Source organism: Diospyros lotus, chromosome 7 (assembly GCF_014633365.1).
Source record: "Diospyros lotus cultivar Yz01 chromosome 7, ASM1463336v1, whole genome shotgun sequence".
In the NCBI taxonomy this organism is placed as follows: domain Eukaryota; kingdom Viridiplantae; phylum Streptophyta; class Magnoliopsida; order Ericales; family Ebenaceae; genus Diospyros; species Diospyros lotus.
Window position 1 is genome coordinate 21395664 of NC_068344.1, and position 14329 is coordinate 21409992.

Here is a 14329-nt window from a genome sequence, read left to right on the forward strand (position 1 = left end):
GGTGATGGCTATTAAATTAAGATAATTTTAAAACTAAATAAATGTTAAATTGAATAATAATATATAATAAAATAAATAAATTCACCTTTTAACTTAAATTAAAATCGACTATGTTATTAATATCCGTTTTAACACAACTTATTAAGTTATACAATATATATAAAATGAAAAATATCCTTTACGCCTAATCGTCTTGCGCCATCTTACTGTTTTAGATGATAGGTAATTTAGTCATGTATCTTACCGGCTTAGATGAAGGATATTTTTATCATTTTATATGCATTATGTAGTTTAAGAGGTAGGTCAAAAAATATTAATAATATTTTCCAACTAACCGTAAGAATCCCAAACAAAACTAACCTTAAAAGTGGAATTGAACTCATTCGCTGTAAGTGGACAAATCCAAATCGAACTGAAATTTGATCGGTCACGGAGATTGTGCCATCAAATTTCAATCAAACCAACGCACCTCTAAGCTTTTAGGACATTGACACGAGTCTCGTGACTATATACAGAAACACCGAATGTTGCCTGGGGTTTATTTTGGAGAAATTATACTTACACCCTTATGGTTACGTTTAATTGCAAAGGCATCCCTTTTATTTAAAAAAAAAATTCAATAACAGCTCATGGAATTCAAAACTTGGTATATTTAATCCCCCACCATTAGATAATTATTTTAAAATTTTATATAATTTTCAAAATGCACCCATGTTTTATTTTTTTCTTCATTATATGGTAATAGTAACAATCATAATGCCTTTTTTTTAATTTTAATTGTGGTTAGAATTTAAGTTTGACTTTTTTATGGTTGAAATTCAATTATTAACAATTATATTTTTTTTATCTTTTTTTAAAAAAATTTATAAAATTAAAAAAAATAGTGAAAAGAGGAGAGAAATAGATATAGGCAGGAATGGTTATTTTACCAGTTTTGTTATGCCAAAAAAGGTTATGGTAATTTGTCAAAATAGAGATAATATTTTTAGAATTAGGCCTAATCTTTGGGAGCGTTAGTGTAATTTAATTTTTATTTTATTATTTAACCCAGGGGCACTAACGTAAATTTATTTCCACTAGACTTCTCGACTCCCGAAGCAGCATAATAACTGAATGTTCCGATCTCCTGAAGACCACCGTCTCTTCCCTTCACGCCACCATGGCCACCACGTTCTCTCGCTTGCATCGCCACCGCGCCACCGCCGGGACGATTGCCGCCGCTGCCGCCGGCGCGTACGCCTGTCTCCGTGACTCTTCCATCTCCTACAACGACCGTGACGGGGACGCCCTGGGGGCCTTCAGGAGGAAGATAGCCGACCCCTTCGCCTCCGTTCCGGCGAGGGGAGTCCAGGAGTCGGCACTGATCGGCGCCAGCCCCGCTAACCCGCTCGACGTACTTGTCGTCGGCGGCGGCGCCACCGGCTGCGGCGTGGCCCTAGACGCCACCACCAGAGGCCTTCGCGTGGGCCTCGTCGAGCGGGAGGACTTCTCGTCCGGCACATCATCGCGATCCACGAAGCTAATTCATGGAGGTAAGTTTGTGAATTATCTGCATTCGTCGAATTCCAAGTGTCTCTGGTTATTGTTTACACCTGTACGTATGTGTGTGGATAATGCATCAATAGAGCTAATTTGAGAGGGGCTTTGGGTTTCGAAGAAGCCATCTTTTAGGATATTGCCACGAGATTGTGCTTTTCTATGAATGCCATTTAGGTTGTGCAACATTTCTAAATCTTCGAGGTAGAGTTTCTTTTGTTTATCATATTTCCTTCTGCTCTTGCTAAAAGATTTGGTCAACCTAAATTTTCTAGTTGGACCATGTTCTGGGGTTACTTAGAAAGTAATTCAAGATACGCCTAAGCAAATTGCCCGTGTATTTGTTCAATTTTGTGGAATGATATGATACTTTGGCCTACAGTTCTTTTTGACCATGTCATCGTGCAAGCAGCAGTTCGGATGCATTTTCTAGTTGGTTTTTATGGTATCTTGGAATAATACAAGGTTTTATTTTGAGTTTATTCATTCTGGTGCCATGGTTTGTGTTTTTCCATGTATATTACATGATTGGATAATTGCAGTAAATTGCTACAAGAGTGTGGGTGCAGCTACTAGGCCCAGCAAGTGGGTCCAAGCTGCACGTGGCAAGGTTGCAGGCCTATTCATCATATCATCTGCTGCACATATAAATATTGGAAAACCTAGAAGGGACATTCAATCCCGTGTAATGATAACCAACTGCCTCAAGCCATGGGACATGCGTTCAGTGCCTCTAATTGAGATCATCTCTTTATGCTCTTTGGAGCAGGCCACTGGGACAAGCTCGCCGTGAAATATTTCCATGATGTGACTCTTCCTTGAAACCTCCTGAACCCAATTGCCTGTTGTCTTTTGGTACCTTTTGAGATCAATCCTTCTAGAATACTGTCTTGATGTCTTTTCAAAGAGGATCTCCTTGGCACATCGTTATGGCAAGTTTCCCATTTACCTATCAAGGGCCTTAGGCTTAAGGCACAGCCCAGGGTCACAAGTCCTTGAATGGGTCTCTCTAGAACTTGTGGATTGGAGGTCAAGGTTAAGAGATTGCTAAGGTGCCTGATCTCCATTTACTACATGTCATGTGGGATCTATGCCTCAGCCAATCAGACAGCACTAAAGGATAGATAGCTTTGTTTACAAATCTAATTACCGTAATCATAAGTATTATAACTAAACCCCTAAGATGTGGGTGGGAACCAAGGTTCTCCCTAGAGTAGTTTTTACCCAAAGGATAGCTCAACTAGGCATTCAAAACAATTCCTTATCCTATAAAAGGTAGCACACCACTATCTTGAGGAGACATGTCCTCTGGACATGTGGCATCCAATGCCTCTTTTTATGTACAAAAAGAGGCTAGACCCACTTTCAATGATAAAAATCCCTATGTTAACACAAGGATCATCACATTCTTCTTCTTCTTCTTCTTCTTCTTCTTCTTCTGCCTCCCTCTCTGTTCAGTTATTCCCTTTGCTCTCTCCTTGATCTACCTCAAGTTGCCTCCTTGTTCTTTAGCAACCAACATTATTCCCCAATAAAACAAACCAAATTTTCATCATGTTTTAGTTAGTCTCCCACATTGCCTTCTTAACATTGTAAGTCATCCAGATCCACAATGAGCAATGTTTTGAAAGAATGCAGCAGGACAGTGGAAAGGTGTTGGGACTTTGTATAGATTCTTTTATTCCATTTGGATGGTTTTTAATTAGATTAGATTAGCATAAAGCATATTTTTTGGTTTTATTTTCCCTGTTTCTTAAAAATTTTTACTAAGAGACAGAAAAGATTTATTTTTAGTAAATATGCAAACAAGGGTGAGCTTAGTTTGGCCATAGTTGGAAAATTTCCAAAAACTTAAATTTGGATAAACTTCACACAAGATTAGAAAAGGTTCCTCTTAGCATGAGAGACTTTCTACTTTGCCAGTGTTGGGGGAGGGTTGTTTTTGTACACAACCCTACCCTTGCTTCTACAAGGTTGCAAACTAACGCAAACCCATGACCTTCCAGTCACAAAATTCCTTGTAGAAAATAAAATTTGACTAGATATTGTATTTGCTGTGTGGACATGTATGTTTCAATGTTCCAGCTACAGAATATATTTCACTTGGAATATGAGGGCCTGTTTGGTTATGGTTACAAAATGTTATATGGTCTTGCAATCATCAGATAAACTCAGGCAAATGGGTTTATTTAGCTAATTCAAAATTCTGTTTAAAAAAAAATTGTTCTTAAAAATGCCTAATTTTAAGAAGCAATACAGAATTTTCTCTGGTTCAACAAATTTTTATTATGCGAAAATAAAAAAAAATTATATCAAAAACGGCATTCTCAAAGATTTTATCGTGTTCCATTCCAGTAAATGAAAAGACAAAGGAAACAAAATAATAGAAATCTCAACCAAACAGGCTTTGAAATTCCTTTCTCATATACATGCATTAACAGAAAAATAAGTGAAGTAAATTTGGAATGTTTTATATTATGTCAACATGTTATAATTGTGATAAGTTATGTTACATAAACTTGGGCATGGATGTCAAGTGCAAGTATATGTTTAAGTGTAGTGCTTATTGAGTTGTCATATTTAACTTAAGGGCACAAAAATATGGATAAATTTTATATTTTTAAGTAGTCTTTTATTTATTTAGGTTAAAACAGTGTTGGCATTAGTTTTAATACATGAATGAGTTTCGTGCAAAGTTTCATGCAAAAATATTATGTTTGCTTGTATTACCTTGAGTTCATGTCCAACCAGTCATGTTGTGTACTGTCATGTACCTAGGGTTTGACTTAGGGTTTGGATTGGAAATCGGAAGAATCCGAGGGAATTAGGACCAAGAATAGAAGGATTGGAGGGAGTATTGGACAGAAAGAGAGAGATAATAGACAGAAATACGGGAGAGTTGTAGATAGAATAGAGAAAGGGAGAGATTAGAGAGAAATCAGAGGGATCGAGAGAGAGATCAAAGGGAAATTGAGAGAGAATTGATTAGAGGGAAATGGCTGAATTCATTTATCATTCAAAACATGCCATTCTCTAACTCCCTTAGCCTATTTATAGGCTTTATAAATGAAGGTACTAACAACTACAGTATAAGAGTACAACTAAAAGAGAAATACATGTAATTCATATTTCTAATCTATCCATGGGGATTCTTGGGGTCATGACATGTACATGTAACATGTCCTATCCCAACTGTCTAACATGGGTATTTAATATTTTTCAAAGAGTCTATACATCCAAAGTAGTCATTGTATCAATTGCTCTTTTTCTCTCCCCTATTTTTTTTTTTTGGAAATTAAAGTTGAAATGCTTTCAGTAATATATGGAATGTAGAGAACTGATGCAGTCTCTTTAAGTTTTTACTAGAATATATGATAGCCAAAATAATGTGTTGATTTATGTAATGACCAAAAAGTAATACATCGATCCTTTTTGATTTATGTTCAGAGAAAAAGAAAGACTACAGTAGGAAAAGATTCTGGAGAGACAGACAATATAATGAAGTAGGGGAAAGATGTCTTCTCATGTCACGACAGTGAATATTTTAATCCTTTAGTCTGATCTTATGGTAAGACTTTCCCCAGCAATATCTGACATTACCAAGTAAAATATGACCAAATATTGGAAAAACAGCTTGGCTTTCACCCATTAATTTCAGCTGTACAACCTTGTACAAGCCAAGCTCAAAATGCTCATCTATGTAATGGGCTGAGCTCAGGGGGTACTCCTACAAATCTTATCAAACTCGAGCAGAGCTTATTAATGAGCCCCATTATCTGAGCTGAGCTTTTGCACATTAACAATTAGCTCAAATCAGTTCATTTTGCTTCTGCTCAAGATGTCGAAGAAAGTGTATTGGCACTGAAAGTGGCTAGCCAATGTCATCTTCCTGGTCTAATTATTATTAAGTGGAAAATTATGAGGCTCTTAATGGTGTCATAATATCTAGTATCTAGTACATTATGCTTTATATATGTGGATTAGCTAGACATCATGCTGCTTTTTGTTACGTTACATCTATTGAGTTGAACCAGAAGTAGATTTAAACTTCTTCTTGGAACTGCTATACTTGTTTTTCAAGAGACAAATTAACATTGATTTTTAATCAATTGCTTTACCTATTGTAAATAAATTACGAATTGTTTGGGAAATTTTGTTCATTTACTGCTTATAATTCTTTGTACTTGGGAGCTTTTGTTTATCTTACGTTCTATTTGTACCGTTCTTTTATTTACTTAGATCATTCATCATTCCTTAAAACTGTCAATATTGTTTTTTTTTTCTTGTCAGTACTTATCTAAATAAATAATTTAGGAGTTCGGTACTTGGAGAAGGCAGTTTTCAATATAGACTATGGACAACTGAAGCTGGTGTTCCATGCCCTTGAGGAGCGTAAACAGCTTATTGAGAATGCTCCACACTTATGCCATGCTTTGCCATGCATGACACCATGTTTTAGATGGTTTGAGGTAGTGTACTACTGGATGGGCTTGAAACTGTATGATCTGGTCGCAGGACCACGCCTGCTGCACCTGTCAAGATATTATTCTGCACAGGAGTCTGTTGAACTCTTCCCCACTCTTGCAAGGAAGGGCAAAGATAGAACCCTGAAGGGGACAGTGGTTTATTATGATGGACAAATGAATGACTCAAGACTTAATGTCGGGTTAGCATGCACTGCTGCATTAGCAGGTGCAGCTGTGCTTAACCATGCTGAAGTTGTATCCTTTCTGAAAGATGAGGGCAGTGAGCGGATAATTGGTGCTCATATTCGAAACAATTTGACAGGTAAAAAGCACCATTTTTTTTGGGCAAGTCATCTTTAAAATGAAGATGTCAATATGTGCATATTGCTTCTTTTGGCCTGTGATGTGCCTTTTACCACAATGTAAATGCAATTAGATCTTATTCTTTAAGACGGGATTATGAGATTTTGTGTCCACTGCATGCTTCATGTTCATTCAAGCACATTGACTTGAAGTCAGATTTACCTTCCCCCACCCCTACCTGATTTTTCACTGAAGGCACACTCAAGCATATGTTTTCTTTTGTGTGAACATGTGTGTGTCGGAAGGAGAGCGGGGGGTGGTGCTAATGATATTGACATCATCTGGTGTTCTGTGTAAGTTTTGCGGGCACACATCGTGGTTGTACATTATGCATTGGCACTTTTTTATGGGACATTGTTTTTGTGTAAAAGAGTGTTTGGGCATTAACTTATATATAGCAGATTAAGAAAAGGATTAAGGGGCTGTTTAGTTAACAGAACCTTTTTCAATTTTCCATTTTGAATTTTGCCCTTTATCCCTAATTTTCCTTTACAACAAGAAATTTGAAAAATGCGTTCAACCGTTAAATATAAAGGACTATTTTTTTATTGAAAATTAAAAAAAAGCTCAAAATGGTTGTATGAAAAATGTGTTCAATTGTTATATGGTACAGTATCTTGTTGTTAATATTAGTACTATAATATTAAATTATTAATAGTTATTTTATTATTATAAAATTAATATTATTAATACAATCTTTCATGATATTATAAGTTTTTGATAATTATTTATTAGTATTAGTTTTACCATGTTAAAATTATGAATGAATTAGATTAACAATGTCATAAGAATTATATTACGAATACAATATTTATGATATTGCTAATATTACAATAGAAATTATATCTATATATTGATTATAAATTTAATTCTTTTCTACGATTTTAGAAATTTTATAAAACCAATACTGTTGTTACTATTTGTCAATACTATATTATCAGTCAATATAGTATCGTAATACTATAATAGTGTAGTATTGTAATATAGTATCGGTAAACAATTATATCTATATATGATTTATTATCATGCCAATTTTATAATTATAATAGTGTAGTATTATAGTATAATTTATTCATAGCTAAATTTTATATTTATTAATATATTTACAATTCATAATACTAATAAGGAAAGATCATTCCCTGTGCACTACCCATTTTGCAAGAGTTGGGGGAGGGTTGTTTTTCTTATGCAACCTTACTTCTAGTTTTTAAAGATACTGTTTCCATGGCTCACACCTATGACCTTCCATAATACTATTCATGATATTAATATCCTCGATATTTTCATATTAGGATATTATTTATTGTTGGTAAATTTTAAAATTCACATGTTTTTTTTACTATTTATCTTGATATTAATGAAAATACAATCAATATAGATTTTGGTTGGCTGAAAAATCATGTTTTCTATTTGGAAAATCTTTTACTTGAGTATGTTTTCCTCTCTCTCTCTCTCTCTGTTTTTTTTTTTTTTTTTTAATGAAAAACTTTTGCAGTAAATATGACTTATTTCCACAAATGAGCAGTCCCTTAGATTTTCTCCTTTACACCAAAAAAAAAAAGTGCATGAGTTTCTCCCTTTCTCTCACCATGTTTGTCCTTTCTTGTTGGTTAAGTGGTTCTCTACCTTTTGCTTGTCTATTCCATGGTTCCAATGCATAGATATTTTTGTAAATCAAAGATAGCGGACATGATTAATTCCATTTTATGGGGGGTCCTAATTGCTCATTAAAATTTTTAGGTAGAGAGTTTGATACATATGCAAAAGTAGTTGTGAATGCTGCTGGTCCATTTTGTGATTCTGTGAGGAAAATGGCTGACAGCAATGCAAGGCCAATGATATCTCCAAGCAGTGGTGTTCATATTGTGCTGCCTGATTATTACTCTCCTGAAGGAATGGGCTTAATTGTTCCAAAAACAAAAGACGGGCGTGTTGTCTTCATGTTGCCATGGTTGGGGAGAACAGTAGCTGGCACTACAGATTCCAGCACAACGATTACAATGCTTCCAGAACCACATGAGGACGAAATTGAATTTATACTGGATGCCATTTGCGATTACCTTAATATCAAGGTTTGTACATTTTTGCTATCTAGATTCCTTGTTCTATGGGTGCATGGTCATAGAATTTTAGGTTCCAAATATATTTGGATTTTAACTTTGATGAAATTCTTGATTAAATTTTCTCTTAAGAACTGTCTTTTATCATCTTGGTTATCAACACAAGGAAAGATAATCTTTTCAGAATCTTGAAGGGTGACAATTGTTAGTTGTCTCCTTGGCATCTCTCATACTCTAAATACATTTGGGATAAAGATTAGCAAGTTTCTTCCCCTTGTTGGTTAATGTCCAGCTTTTCTGTCTGTTTCTATCATATTTTTTTATGTGAACCTAAAATTATGCTGGTATTAAATAAATATCATGCAGCACTTGAGGTCCTTATGACCATAGCCTCAACTTCTTGCTACCTTCCTCTTATTGTTGATGTGCAAGTGCACTTGGCATGTATTTCACTTGTCAACTCCAGTGCCGCTTGTGTGTTGATCCCCATAATTAAAAATTGCATCGAATGTAATATAAAAAAATAATGCACATTTAAACTTCAAAAAGTACTTTTGCTTTTCAAAAATCTTACTATGTAGGTATCAGATGGTTGTTTACACTTATAACACTTAACCCTTACTTAGCCAAAAAAAAAAAAAACACTTTAAAATCCTTGACATACTTGGATATCTTTTCGTGATGGAAGTTGATAGGTTTTATTTTGTCTTCCTTACCTTTTTTCACATTGCTAGAGCTCTGTAGTCTTCTAAACATCAAACAAATGCTATCTAGGTTCAACTTAAGATATGTTTCTTCAATCTTTTCAATTTGTATTCATATGATACCATAAAGTTAGATATTGGCACTTATATTAGCCAGAAAGAAAATGACAAATGAAGCATAGTTAGTGATGTATGAAGAACGCTGGTATGAGTTATTCTGTTTCACTATATCATTCCCTTTATCTGTGTCTGTGTTCCTGCTAACACTTCTGGCTCTAGGTTAGAGTGCTAACATAGGTTCTTCGAAATACTAATTGAAAGTATTTGGAGATTTTGAATTACAGAAGATGAGAAGAAACCTTCCATTATTTCTCCCATTTGAGCATCTTCCTTTCCATTTTACATTCCGATTTTTAGATACAAAAGATGAGAAGAAATTTTCTATGGTTTTTCCAATCCAAGCAACTCCTTTCCATTTCAGAGAGCTTCTCAAATCTGGTCTTAACTCAAGAAGTTAGGATCTTAGTCTTCTTTCAGATCTGTGGAGCAATTATTATTATCATCATTTGTTTTCTTTTCCTTGGTGGTATATGGCTACAAGATCATGCTCTTGAGAAGCAATAACAATTGATGTTCTAAATGTTTTTCTTCACACATCAATATATTATCAGAAAGGTTTCTTACAATTTACTCTCCTAGACTCTCAAGTCTTCTCCATCACATCTATGTTGATTTGTATATTTTCACAAATATTAGGGATCACTATAAGTGATTTGGCCTAGGTGTCTTGTTTTTTTTGTTGTCTTATTAAGCATTTAATGGATTCTAAAATTTGACTGTGACAATTTAGGTCCGCCGTGTAGATGTTCTATCTGCTTGGAGTGGGATTCGCCCATTGGCAATGGATCCTAATGCAAAGAACACTGAGAGCATTTCCAGGGATCATGTTGTATGTGAAGATTACCCTGGTTTAGTCACAATTACTGGTGGAAAATGGACGACATATAGAAGGTACATTCTATTTTGGCCAGTCTATATCTCCATACATGTGCCATTATTTGACAACTGAGAATGACTATGCAATATGCACAGTGGTTCTGTTTTTTCTTTTGGTTTTTCTTAATCTGTCATGTTAGTTTTTAGTTAAATTTTTTTGAGTAATAGTGTGCTATCGCTTCTATGCCTGACCTTTCTTTATGGCTTATTTTTTGATGTACATAACAGCATGTACTGTAAGTGCTGTTTTCTCGATTTATCCTGGAATATTAATATTTGAATTGGGACATCGATACCCTTTCGCCATATCCTTATTAAACCCTTTTTTCATGGGCATGAGTAAGCATGGCAGAAGATGCAGTTGATGCTGCTATAAAGTCTGGAAAGCTGAATCCTACCAACAAAAGTTTGACATACAATCTATGTCTTCTTGGGGGTGATGGATGGGACCCAGCTTCTTTTACAGTCCTTGCTCAACAATATGTCCGCATGAAGAGGTCACATGGTGGCAAAGTTGTCCCAGGAGTAATGGACACAACTTCAGCAAAGCATTTGTCACGTGCATATGGTACTCTGGCTGAACGAGTGGCTGCCATAGCTCAGGTTTGACACCCTTGCTCAATAATTACTTCTGGCATAATTTTTTCCCCTGTTAAGTCGTACACACTTAACTGTTTGAAATTTCTTCTAGAAATTAAATTTCCCAGAGTGCATGACAGAACTTTGGCAGCTGATATTTGTTCTGACACTATTTTGTATTCAAACCCATACAAGTAAAATTAGTAAACAGATCAATCAAAAGATTTTTCCCAATTACACTGTTTGATCTAATGTATTTTTCCCTATAATTTCTCCCTGTGCAAGTTTTTCTATCTGATGCTCACATGCACAAGGCGGCAATGGTTTGAGTTGATTTGCGTGTAGTACCTTTATGTTCTTGGATAATTTGATTTAGGCCTTGTGTCACGAACTTTAGCATGTGCTTTAGACTATAAAGCTTTGTAGACATCAATCTTTGAATTTGCATAATGATGCAGAGATTCTAGATATAGCATGTTAGACTCATCCCCATCCCTTTGCTTGTAATTTTTATAAACAAACTAAATATCAAGGCATTCATGAACTCGGATATCACTGGATAACCAACTGGATTGTTTCAGATCTGTGGTCTAAATTTGTATTCCACCTTGTTTGAATTAATGGATGCATGTTAATCCATCATTAATACACGGGGTTTCTAAAATTATTTTTGTCTTTGTGAAGTAGCAAACATGATAAGGTTGACTTTATAAAATTAATTTATTTAGCCTTTTGAAAAGTTGATTCTTCTAAAATACTCATGGTATCTATTATGGAACTGGATTATAAATTGACTTTGTAAATCTTTTTCCAATGTCTAGAATGAAAATTTGGGGAAGCGACTTGCCCATGGATACCCCTTCCTAGAAGCTGAGGTTGCATATTGTGCTAGGCAAGAGTATTGTGAATCAGCTGTGGATTTCATTGCCAGGAGATCTCGGCTTGCTTTCCTTGATACGGATGCAGCAGCCCGCGCATTGCCCCGCATAGTTGAGATACTGACTGCTGAACACAAATGGGACAAGTCGAGGCAAAAGCAAGAAGTACAGAAGGCTAAAGAATTTCTGGAAACGTTCAAGTCATCAAAAAATGCCCAATTCCATGATGGGAAACACAAGTAGATCAATGTAACCCCAATTTAATTATCTCAACCAATATATTTAGAGATTCAATTTAAATGATCTCATGGTTTACTTCTACTTACTCTGATGCAGGCCGTAGATTTGGATTTCCATGGGGGGCCGGATTTTTTCGCCTTTGAAATTTTCTGGGAATGTTTCCAATTGTTCGTTTGACATCTGTTCTCCAACGCCAGCTAGGCGACTATTTAGGTTGTTCCCTATGCATCTCTGCGAAATAGGCTCGACTCCCTTAAAATTGGTAAGTGGCAAGAATCAGCTATGGTAATACTACAATTGTTGTTACAACATATAGAAATGAATGAGAGCTGTGATTATGATGATTGTTTCTAACATTCAAGAACACACTTTCGGGGATTGCTGGTTTATCTGAATTTTTTGGTTTTACAGTTATGATGTTTAATGTGTAATTTAACTTGGATTTTTGCTAGCCTCTCTGACTTGGCGGCAAGTATATTACAGTTAACACCACCCCCAGTTTGGTGCTTTTACTCAATTTTGTTTGATCTCCCTCCTATGATACGAACAACCCACCCATCTCTTTGTTGAAAAGTTGGAAATAGAAGTAGCGGTGACTTCCCGTGTTGTTAAAATAGCTCTTTTTAACGCTTGTTGATGGGCTCAACAAGGACGAAATGAATGGGATTCACTTAGTCTTTTTATACTCCACTTCATTAATTTAATAATGTTTTTGGAGTTAGATAAGATGTTTAAGTTAGTAGAAGTAAACCATAGTGATCTGATCTTCAATGACACTTGTAAATCATACCAGGCTTCGTGTGAATTGGGCACACCTAAAAGTCTTTTAAGTGTAATTTATTTATTTATTTATTTTTGTTTTAGATTATTAAGTTAGTTTAGTTCTTTAGGTACTTCCCTACCTATTCTCTACATTCCATTTTCCTTTTTCATTCTCGCCCATCCGTCAAAAATTTATTAAAAATATTAAAAATATTTTTTTGTCTCTAAAAGCACTTTGTAATTTATAAGTATGTTTTTTTCGACCATATTATAATCTCACATTCCAAATTACTACTATAATTTCAAAGAATGAAATAACGCAAAACTAATTTAAGGATTCGCAAATAAAAAGATTTTAAAATAAAAATTAAACACAATGGACAAACTCTCATCATGTCAAATTATACAATACATGTAGATCTAAATATTAAAGAGGATTTTGCAACAAATTTTCTATGTATTGGTAAAATCAAGTTTATATCGTTGTGATGACATATGAGAATAAAATATGATAGAGACAATGGCCCCATTTGTTGTAATTTAATTAGAGAAATTATAACTTCTAATTTTTTAGATTATAACTTCTAAAACTTAGAATAAATTGTGAACTTATTTGTTACAATTTCTCAAAAGTTGTAGTTAAATAGTTGTGGTGTTTGATACCATAAGTTGTAAAATAACTTATTTTTGTATAATTATCCATAATACTCTTAATAGTTATAGAATGATAATTTAAAAATTAATTAGTGTATATGTATAAGTTTCAAGTGTTATAAACAAATTAATTAGTGTATAGAGAGAAAGGGAAATAGCAAGAGAGAAGAAGGGATCTGAAAATGAAGATGACGGTGGAGAAAATAGATATTTGATTGCGTGGACAGAAGAGTAATTCTTTGTTAAAAATAGGGACAAAATTGTCATAAAAATATAACTGCTTAATCAGAAGTTGTAGAAGATGGAGTACCACAGCTTTGAAAAAATCAACTTCTACCCCTTCTAAAAGTTAATAAAAATTATAAACTAGAATTCTACAAGATAAAACAAACACTACATTCCTACTTTTTTAAAGCTAGAAATTAAAAGTTACATCTTTTAAGGTACAACAAACAGGTCTAATATGTCATCGGAACAAACCAAATCATGTAGCCATGTCACCAATTAATGTCAGGTTAGCAGAGAACCTTGGCTTTGAATGCAAGATTAGGAAACCTAGTTGCAACATAAGATGGTCCCTCAAGTATATTCCAATAGAGAACCTTGGCTTTGAATGCAAGATTAGGAAACCTAGTTGCAACATAAGATGGTCCCTCAAGTATATTCCAATTAGGGCAAGTACAAATATTTACAATCCTAAAATAAATAGATTTCAAAGACTTATTAAGGTAAATCCTTATCCAAGGCAATCCGTAACATCTAGGGAGACTACAAATCTATATCTAGTGTCATGTGTCTCGACCTCCATATTCAGAAGACAAGATAACAAATACCAACTAACAATTGTTATTCAAATATATCCTGAATTCTAAAAGGAAGAAGAATCAACTATTCCTCTGCAATAAGAGTGAAGCAGACCGCTCTTATCAATTGTCCTCAACTAAAGGGTATTAAAAAACCCAAAGGGAAATACCGATTGTATGATAATCATACCAACTCTCATCATTATTAAAATCTTAATGTAACCTTTCATTGACTTAAATATCATAGCGACAATTTTGGTAACCCAAATAGCCAGGCCCACGGGCCGG

The 14329-nt window shown here is 34.6% G+C and overlaps 1 protein-coding gene across 1 annotated transcript; it reads left to right on the top strand.

Annotated features, from left to right (window-relative positions):
* Positions 1-1094: 1094 nt before the first annotated feature.
* Positions 1095-12339, top strand: LOC127806873 (glycerol-3-phosphate dehydrogenase SDP6, mitochondrial). The gene is made up of 7 exons (XM_052344434.1): positions 1095-1532; positions 5851-6324; positions 8106-8437; positions 9980-10140; positions 10470-10728; positions 11526-11831; positions 11919-12339. The coding sequence occupies exons 1-6, from the start codon at positions 1160-1162 to the stop codon at positions 11823-11825; spliced, it is 1899 nt and encodes a 632-aa protein (XP_052200394.1). The 5' UTR covers positions 1095-1159; the 3' UTR covers positions 11826-11831; positions 11919-12339.
* Positions 12340-14329: the final 1990 nt, after the last annotated feature.